General features: G+C 26.5%; 1 protein-coding gene across 1 annotated transcript; it reads left to right on the top strand.

Annotated features, from left to right (window-relative positions):
• Nucleotides 1-713: 713 nt before the first annotated feature.
• On the top strand, nucleotides 714-5,272 carry LOC127284221 (glycylpeptide N-tetradecanoyltransferase 2). Its single transcript, XM_051309553.1, has 8 exons — nucleotides 714-841; nucleotides 1,314-1,546; nucleotides 1,608-1,818; nucleotides 1,889-2,005; nucleotides 3,103-3,273; nucleotides 4,202-4,382; nucleotides 4,488-4,751; nucleotides 4,830-5,272. Exons 1-8 carry the CDS (start codon nucleotides 738-740, stop codon nucleotides 4,986-4,988), a joined length of 1,440 nt encoding a protein of 479 aa, XP_051165510.1. The 5' UTR covers nucleotides 714-737; the 3' UTR covers nucleotides 4,989-5,272.
• The last annotated feature ends 5,357 nt before the right edge of the window (nucleotides 5,273-10,629 follow it).

Below are 10,629 nucleotides of genomic sequence, written 5' to 3'. Positions count from 1 at the left end.
TATCCTCAGGATATCCTTTTGTTGTGAGGGTATAATTATTATAATTATTATTTTTATTATTATCGTTATTCTTATTTTTTTATTATTGTTATTATAATAATAATAATTATTATTATTATTTTTATTATTATTATATATAGGTATATATTATAACATAGAAACTATACATTGTTCCAGCGAAATGCTAAAACACTGTTGGTAATGAAATAAAATGAAAATTATACTTGTCATATTTTTATCATTCCTTCCCCTAATTATCCTTATTGTTAATTAATATAAATTTTTCAAATAAATTTTTTTTTTACAAAAACCAGTATTATTTAGGTAGATTTTTTCAATTTTTTTTTTGTTAAAAAAATTTATTATAATAAAGTAAGAAAAATTTTGTTAAATATAAAAAATTAATTATTAATTAAAATTTATAAAAGATTTTAATTTCAATGAAATTTACCTTCATATGGTTAAAATTAGTGTTTTTGAGAATTATATACCTTATATAGATAAAATTACCATTTGTAATCTACTTTATCAACAGTGAAATTAGTAGTTTGTTGCAAGATAAATTTTATATATAAAAAAAAAATATATATATATTTTTAAATAAAATTTACAATAATATTTGAAGAATTTTTTGTAATTTAAATTTTAAAATTATTTTTTTTACAACATTGAGAATAAAATGGTAGTTTCAAAAAAAGAAAAAAAAAGGACCAACCAGATGTCGCTGAACGTTGCACATGCGCTTCAGCAAAATCTATATTAAAATGGAGGAAGAAAATCAAGTCTTGGATCGAGAGATTAAAAAGGATGAAAATGAGGAAAAATATGGGACATCAGCAAGGTATTTGAGATAATTTATATTTTTAAACTATTAAATTTTTGTGATTTCTTATTTTTATTATTCTTTATTGAAGCAATGAAGAAATAATTGATGATTGCACACCGGCACAGTAGAGACTAGACATGAAACACTTGATTGGTATCTATATTCTCTGTGTTAGCTGAGTTAACTTTAATACATTGGCTATATCAATATAACACACATTCTCTGCAAAATCTTGCTTGTACCATTTTTTTTTTTTTTTTTTTTTTCTACAAGTTGGTGTTAATGAAGCACTTATTGATTATCACACAAAAAATATAATTTAAAGATATAAACAATGATTTGTAATTTTTGAGAACATAAATATTAATCGTGCAAATAATTATTTTTAAATTTTGTATTTACAAAATTATATAATACATAATTTTTATGTTTTAAAATTGAAATGAAATCCAATTTTTTTTTATTTAAATGAAAATTTTTAATTTAGTGCTAAGAAGCGTAATCGCAAGAAGAAAAATCAAACAACAAATTCAATGGGAGAAGATCATGAATCCGGAAGTCGTGAAGAGATAGTGATTCCAAGTAATTGTAATGTTTCAATTAAGGAAATTCAATTGGCAATGGACGCTCTTAATCTTCAACAAAAACCAGCTAAAACTCAAGAGGAAGCATTACAAAAATCTTATCAATTTTGGAGCACGCAACCTGTACCTAAAATGGGTAATTATCAGTTAATATAGAATTTAGAAAAGAGGAATTAATTTTTTTTTTTCAATTACAGATGAACAAATTGTTTCTAATGAACCAATTGAAGCTGATAGAACAAGCATTAGAGGAAAGCCTTATTCATTACCAGCTGATTTTCATTGGGATACATTAAATCTTGATGATCCATTAGTTTTGGCCGAATTGTATTCATTATTATCGGAAAATTATGTCGAAGACGATGATGCAATGTTTAGGTTTGATTATCCACCTGATTTCTTAAAATGGTTAGTAAATTGAATTTAGTTTTGAAAATGAATTTTTTTTTCTTTTTTCTAAATTCATATATTTTCACAGGGCATTGCAACCACCTGGTTGGAGTAAAGAATGGCATTGTGGTGTACGTGTAACGAGAAATTCACGACTTGTAGGATTTATTTCTGCCATTCCAGCAAATTTACGTGTTTACGAAAGGTTTAGAAATTATTTTTATATATGGGGCATTCTATTTTAAAATTATACCCCTAGTAAACAATTGACAATATAAGACATTTTTTAAATAATTATTTCTCCCATTTAATTAAATCAAATTACTTTTGCAATGAGTGGTTTCGAAAGAGAAATTTCTAAACTTTACAATTGTAAAAAAAAATTTTCAAAAAAACATTTAAATAGTATAAAAAATTTAGTTTGAAGGTTAAACTTGTAAATATCTCAAAACACGTTGTCTCCGATTTTGACAAAATCTATGTCAAAAGAAAGCTTAAATATTCTATTTTTTATTTCCTTAAAGTTTATAATGGACATTTTCGAGAATTTCCAGAAATTAATTAAAATTCTCAGACGTTTCGGAGGTTAAAAAGGATTGAAATTTGTATGAATGGAGAACCATTTCTTTAAGAGCGGATTTTGTTTTTTAAATTTAATTTCCATTAACCTTACATTATTACATCACTTGACATTAGAGAAAAAAAATATTGTAAACAATAAATATATTGATCTTTAGCTATTTGCAATTAAAAATTTTTCAAATTTAAAAAAATTATTAAGATTAAAATTGAAGTTTTAAAATTTATTTATTTAAAAATTTCGTAAAAACAAATGCCGCTGTATTTGAACAGAGGTTCTCTATTCATGCAAATTTCAACCCTTTTTAACCTTTGAAACGTCTGAGAATTTTAATTAATTTCTCGAAATCCTCGAAAATGTCCATTATAAACTTTATGGAAATAAAAAATAGAATATTGAAGCTTTCTTTTGACACAGATTTTGTCAAAATCGGAGACAACGTGTTTTGAGATATTTATAAGTTTAACTTTCAAATTAAATTTTTTATGCTAATTAAACGTTTTTTTAAAAATTTTTTTTACAATAATAAAGTTTAGAAATTTCTCTTTCGAAACCACTCATTGCAAAAGTAATTTGATTTAATTAAATGGGAGAAATAATTATTTAAAAAATGTCTTATATTGTCAATTGTTTACTAGGGGTATAATTTTAAAATAGAATGCCCCATATTTTTAATTAAAAAAAAAAAATTATAATTTAATACAAAATTTTTTTCTATACAGTGTTCAAAAAATGGTTGAAATCAATTTTTTGTGTGTACACAAGAAACTAAGATCGAAACGAATGGCTCCTGTTTTAATTCGTGAAATCACAAGGAGAGTTAATCTCCAAGGTATTTTTCAAGCAGTTTACACTGCTGGTGTTGTACTGCCAAAACCAATTGCCACTTGCAGGTAAATTTTTTATTCAAAAAATAGTTTTTTGGAAAATTAAAAAAAAAAATATCTACTTTTTGCTTCCTCGTAGAGAAAGCTTTGTAGTCTTTTCGTTTGTAAAAATTTTCAAAGTATCGGAAACAAATTTTTCTCTATATAGAAACATGTTATATGAGATTCTGATCAATTGTCCGGATGTATGTGTGTGTGGATCCCTTTTTTGTTTAGAAAATAACTTTAACAGGTTTTAATGGATTTAGATAAAATTTGGTAGGCTCATTTATCATATTAATGTCTCAAATCTAACCAAAGAATTTAAAAAAATACCCAAAAAAAAATTTTATCGTCTTTTTTCCAAAAAATTTTTTTTCAATCGAAAAAATTTTTAAATAGAAAAATTTTAGTTTATATATATATAATAAAATCGTTCTCCTTACGTCAAGACAAATCGATCAGTATATATATATATAAAGTATAGTTTTAATTTAAATTTAAAGAATTAATGAAAGTTAAAAAATCAAAAATTCACATTTTGGCTGAAAAATTTTGTAATTATTTAAATTTAAGTTTATAGATGAAATAATTGTATTCCTTACATGAAAAAAAAATCGATTGGTATATATATAAAATTTAAATTTAAGGTAAATTTAATAAATTAATGAAAGTTAAAAAATACACATTTTAGCTGAAAAAATTTATATTTATTTAAATTCGAATTTAAATATAAAATAATTAAAACGAATCGATGTAATTGTAAATAATTATAAATTATATATTATTTTTCATTAATATTTAGAAATTTCGGTTAAAATATGATTTTTTAACTTCCATTAATTCTTTAAATTTGACTCAAAAGGAAGCAAATTTTTTTTGCTGATCGTAAAGAGGAAGCAAAATTTTCATGTAATGAACATCTGAATTTATAACTTGTTTTTCTATTTATTAGGTATTGGCATCGTTCTCTAAATCCAAAGAAACTAATTGAGATTAAATTCTCGCATCTCTCGCGCAATATGACGATGCAGAGGACTCTAAAATTATATAAACTGCCAGAAAATACAAAAGTTCCTGGATTTAGAAAACTAGTTCAAACGGATATTCCACAAGCTCATAAAATTCTATACGATGTGAGTTTTTTGAAAAAAAAAAAATCTACATAAAGAAATTAGAGAATAATTAAATTTTTTTTTTTTTGCAAATAAAATCTAATTTTTACAAAATTTTATTTTCAGTATCTTAAAAAATTTGATTTAGCTCCAATATTTAGCGAAGATGAATTTCGACATTGGTTCCTTCCACAAAATGGTATCATTAACAGTTTTGTAGTGGAAAATGATAATAAAATCACTGATATGGTCAGTTATTATACATTGCCAAGTTCCGTGATGCATCATCAAACTCACAAAACTTTAGTAGCGGCGTATAGTTTTTACAATGTTTCCACCGTTACTCCCTGGGTGGATCTAATGACCGATGCATTAATCTCAGCTCGTAATGTAAGTTTAAATTAATATCTCAATTTTTTTTTTCTGAAAAAGAATTGTATAAATAATTTTTAAAAAAAATTTTTCTAGCTCGGATTCGACGTTTTTAATGCTCTTAATTTAATGGACAACAAGGAATTTTTGGAGCCATTAAAATTCGGAATAGGCGATGGTAACTTACAGTATTATCTGTACAATTGGCGTTGTCCAAGCATAGAACCGGAAAAAATTGGTTTAGTTCTTCAGTAAAACAGAAATTATTGTTTAAAAAAAAAAAAAAATAATAATTTGTATGAAAAACAAAAAATTTACAAAACAAGTAAAATAAAGAAAGTAAAGAAAAGAAAAAAAATGCCAGGATCGAGAGTTTTTTTTTTTTTTTGACTAGGATTTCTCTGAACAGATTTACGCACTTAGAAAAATGATTAAACGAGAAATCTTCCCCAATAGAAAGTTGTATAATATCGATGAAAATCAATTTATCAACTTTTTTTTTTTCTACTCTCGTCCAAATAAAAAAAAAAGCAATTAAACACTCACTTTAAGTGTAAAATTGTATATTATATATTACATAAGGGACACATCCATGAGTATAAAAGAAAAATGAATAATGTAGATAAGTTATATATATATATATACATTATAATAGAAAAATTATCGAATTTGCACGAAATCGTCGATTAAAAAAAAAAAACATTCTCTTTTTCCATAATAATAGGCATGAATTTTGAAAAAAAAAAATAATGAGAGGGCTAAAATTGTAGTGTATTTAGTCGATTTTTTGGAAGCTTTTTCATTACGTGTTTTTGCAAAAACTTTAGAAGAAAGTCACGCCTAAAAAACAATTTGTGAAAAAAAAACTCGTTGAATAAATGAAGATTCATTAAAAAAAAAAGTAATAAACAATTTTTAGTTGCGTTACCTTTTTTCCCAAAATTTTAAGTTATTATAAATTTTAATTTTACCTAATGTAGGATCAGTTGGGGTAAATGGGGACAAAATCTATATTTTTCACAAATTACGTAAGTTTCTTACTTTAAATTTAAAAAGTAATATTTCTTTTTAAATTATTATTTACATTCCCAGGATTAATTTTAAGAAAAAAAATTTAGATAAGCTTTAAACGCATGAAATTGACTGTCCCCCCATTTACCCCAAGATTTAGAAAATTTGGGGATAAATGGGGACACAGCATAGTTTCTAAGAAGGTTTAAGAAAAAAGTTTCCATTACTGTATTAAGAGATGAAAATAACAGAAATTCACTTGAATTTTTGATTTTTGTCAATTTGGTTAATAACAAGCAGTCACCATTTACCCCAAAAAATTTGAAAACTCAGGGTAAATGGTGACAGCTTGTTATTGACAAAAATTCCAATGAATTTCTGTTATGGAAATCATAAGGAATAAGCAAAAAAAAAATTTTGTATGATTTATAAATCTGTTTTCTTTGAAATGTTGACAATTGTCAAGATAAGGATTTATTTTAATTCTATTGATATAATTCTTACAAATTTTCAAAAAAAGTTCCATTTTTCTTACATTTTTTACATTTTTTTTACATTTTTTATATTTTTCAATTTCATATATTTTATATTTCTTATATTTTCCTATATTTTATATTTCTTACATTTCCTGCTCTTTTATTGAGCCCTTTTTAAATTTAATATTTTATTATTTAACTTACCTTTCCCAAAAATTCCCATAATAAATTTTTTTTAAGTTTTATTAACAGGCATCAACGATCATTTTGTGTAAACACCAATTGACGTAAAATGGTGTTTATATGGCAATTTAACGTATAGGAAGAAAAAAAAAAAAAAAAAAAAATTAAGAAAGAATAGAATTAAGGAGATCATCAATCGAGGATCGGACGGTCTTGTAATTTGGGGCAGTTCGAACGATATAATAACAAGGACAAGTGCCAGAAGCTAAGGGACTACCTGAGATAGAAATATACTATATATATATATATAGAACCAGTAGTGTATTCAATATCAAGAAAATCAAAAGGTAAACCTGACTTAATCACACCCAATTATAATTAATGTGCGCGCACATTCTGAAGAAAAAAAATCAATTTTCAATTCGGAAGTAACTTTAGCTTATTTTTTTATGTTCTTTTTTTAATATTTAATTTACGTTTTTATTGATTGTGAATTTTACAACTGAAAAAGTGATGAATTTTATATAAAGGAATATATAACATGTGCACGGAAAAAAAAGGAAAAACTTACTTTCAGAGTAAAATGGGAATTATCCGAAGTTTCTGCCCATCTCTAGCAATTTTTACTCCAAAATTAGTAAAATTGACTATTTCTATAGCAAATTTTACTGTTTTTGTAGTAATTTTTACCATTTCTGAAGTAAATTTTACTATTTTTGGAGTGTAAAAGTTGCCAGAGATTTGCAAAAACTTCGGAACAGTTCCCGTTTTACTTTGAAAGTGGTAAAAATTACTTTTTCTTTTTTTCCTTGTGTGAATGAGAAATTATTGAAAAAAATATTGGGTGGTCCCGAAAGGAAAAGTCGCGCAAAATTATTATTACTCATCGGGAGTAAAGAGTTAGCTTGGTTTTATTAAGAAAGATACCGTGAAACGAGTTCCTGTATAATAATATCAGCCACGGTACCTGGCGTACTCAAAACGAGTTTCGGAATGTCACGTCCAATCTTAACGAGGTTGTGAAAGACACGAGGTCATTCATCGGAACCAAAACATCATATATATATATATATATATATATATATATATATATATATATATATATATATATATATATATATATATATATGTATATGGATCCAAAAAGTTATACTAATGCTTCTGCTTCTGAACAAGAAAATGATCTCTTTTATTTATCATCATCAATCCGAACGATCAAGTGATACTTTAAATTTTCATTTAGTTATGAATTTTATAAATTATTCTCAAGGAAATAGATCAATTATGAAGATTTTATTTTCAATATTATATTTCACGCCACTTGAATCCGTATTATATAAGTGTTATATATGAGACAAGAAAGGTTTGAGAAAAAAAAAACAAAATATTTTCAGCAATGAAGATTCCCTTTTTTTTTTTGAAGGAATATATTAAAACGATTATGTCATTTGCAGAATTTTTGTTGAATAAAAAAATGGATCCAAGTTTTAAAAGGCAAGAAAAAAAAAATCAAACATTATCTGCCATGTAAGTTCTAGCCTTTGGAGATTTAAACTCTTGGGGTATCACACATGGTACAAGATAAAAAGGAGAGGAATCGGTAGAGATGAAAGAAACCACAGAGGATGCAGGAAAATACAGAAAAAAAAAGAATTTTTACCTCTACACTTGTAAATTATGAATAACACAGATTTTGTCCTAATTCGAAATTAAGAATCGGAATACACTTTTTCGAAGCATTTTGAATTCGAATGTGACCTCAAAATTGACCCGGGGTTTTCGAATCTGAAAGTGCAAAAAAAAGATGTTTTTGAGGGGTCAGCATCTAAAAGTACTAATCTTCTGCTTTAAAATGCAAAATCTTTATTTGGTTCTAAGGTATAATTTGAATTTTCTGAGTGGTATGAATTTTTCAATATCAGATAATAATGCTTTTAAAAAAATCAAAATGACGATAACTTAGAGCCAAATAAAGATTTTATGTTTCAAAATGTATTTTAAAGGGTAAGACCAGTACTTTCGGATGCTGTAACAGCTTTTTGAAACAAAAATTATGTTGTATGAAATACAGAGCCGAATAAAGATTTTCTTATGTTTCAAAATGGATTTTAAAGGGTAAGACCAGTACTTTCGGATGCTGTATAACAACCTTTTTCGAAAAAATTATGTTGTATGACATACAGAGCCAAATAAATATTTGTTCCAAAATACATTTCAAAGGGTAAGACCAGTACTTTCGGATGCTGTATAACAGCATTTTTAAATAAAATGATGTTGCATGACATACAGAGCCAATTAAAGATTTGTTTCAAAATAAATTCTAAAGGGTAAGACCAGTTCTTTCGGATGCTGTAACAGCTTTTTCAAACAAAAATTATGTTGTATGACATACAGAGCCGAATAAAGATTTTCTTATGTTTCAAAATACATTTTAAAGGGTAAGACAAGTACTTTCGAATGCTGTATAACAGCCTGTTTGAATAAAATTATGTTGCATGACATACAGAGCCAAATAAAGATTTGTTTCAAAATACATTTTAAAGGGTAAGACAAGTACTTTCGGATGCTGTATAACAGCCTTTTTGAATAAAATTATGTTGCATGACATACAGAGCCAAATAAAGATTTGTTTCAAAATCCACTTGAAAGGGTAAGACCAGTACTTTCGGATGCTGTAACAGCTTTTTCAAACAAAAATTATGTTGTATGAAATACAGAGCCGAATAAAGATTTTCTTATGTTTCAAAATACATTTTAAAGGGTAAGACAAGTACTTTCGAATGCTGTAACAGCTTTTTCAAAGAAAAATTATGTTGTATGAAATATAGAGCCGAATAAAGATTTTTTTATGTTTTAAAACACATTTTTAAGGGTAAGACAAGTACTTTCGTATGCTGTATAACAGCCTTTTTGAATAAAATTATGTTGCATGACATACAGAGCCAAATAAAGATTTGTTTCAAAATGAATTCTAAAGGGTAAGACCAGTACTTTCGGATGCTGTAACAGCTTTTTCAAACAAAAATTATGTTGTATGAAATACAGAGCCGAATAAAGATTTTCTTATGTTTCAAAATACATTTTAAAGGGTAAGACAAGTACTTTCGAATGCTGTATAACAGCCTGTTTGAATAAAATTATGTTGCATGACATACAGAGCCAAATAAAGATTTGTTTCAAAATACATTTGAAAGGGTAAACCAGTACTTTCGGATGCTGTAACAGATTTTTTTAAACAAAAATTATGTTGTATGGCATACAGAGCCGAATGAAGATTATGTTATGCTTCAAAATCCATAAAGGGTAAGACCAGTAATTTTGAATGCTGTATAACAACCTTCTTGAAAAAAATTATGTTGCATGACATACAGAGCCAAATAAAGATTTGTTTCAAAATGCATTTTAAAGAGTAAGACCAGTACTTTCGGATGCTATAACAGCTTTTTCAAACAAAAATTATGTTGTATGAAATATAGAGCCAAATAAAGATTTGTTTCAAAATGCAATTTAAAGGGTAAGACCAGTACTTTCGTAAGCTGTAACAGCTTTTTAAAACAAAAATTATTTTGTATGAAATACAGAGCCGAATAAAAATTTTTTTCAAAATGCATTTTAAAAGGTAAGACCAGCACTTTCGGATGCTGTAACAGCTTTTTCGAGAGAAAAAAAATTGTTACATGACCTCAAACATGATCAAAAAACGTCTCTTTTTAACACTTGAGTTCGACAACCTGATCAGATTCAGATTCATAATGCTTTGGAAATATTTTGTTTCTTTCATTCTTTTTGTTTGGTCGAAAATTTTACCGGCCTGTGTAATTATTTATGCGTATATCTACAACTTATTCTTGAGGCTATATATGACAAACGTATATATATATATATACATTTAGCACTCCAGTTTTACTGGTTCGAGGTGAAAGGCCTCGGGCGATTTTACTTTTTTCAGAGTGCATGGTCCTCGCTCTCTATATTTCTTTTTTTATTTGCATAGACATCTTTTGTATGGCAAAAATAGTTCTTTTTCTTATCTCTTTTATCCCTTCATCGGAGGTTTTTCTCTTTTATAGAAAACGGGAACGGCAAGGAATCGAAGGTACAAGAAGAAGAAGAAGAAGAAGAAGAAGGAGGAGCAGCATCAAGAGCAAGAGGTGGCGGCATGGAGTCATATCGTTGGTGAGAGGAGAAAGATGAGGAGGAGGAGGAGGAGGAAGACGAGAGATCGG

The sequence above is a fragment of the Leptopilina boulardi genome, unplaced genomic scaffold (genome assembly GCF_019393585.1).
Source record: "Leptopilina boulardi isolate dan_hultmark-lab unplaced genomic scaffold, ZJU_Lbou_2.1 LbouV2_32, whole genome shotgun sequence".
NCBI lineage: Eukaryota > Metazoa > Arthropoda > Insecta > Hymenoptera > Figitidae > Leptopilina > Leptopilina boulardi.
The sequence above is the reverse complement of the archived record's forward strand: the minus strand, read 5'-3'. Positions and strand labels throughout refer to the sequence as shown.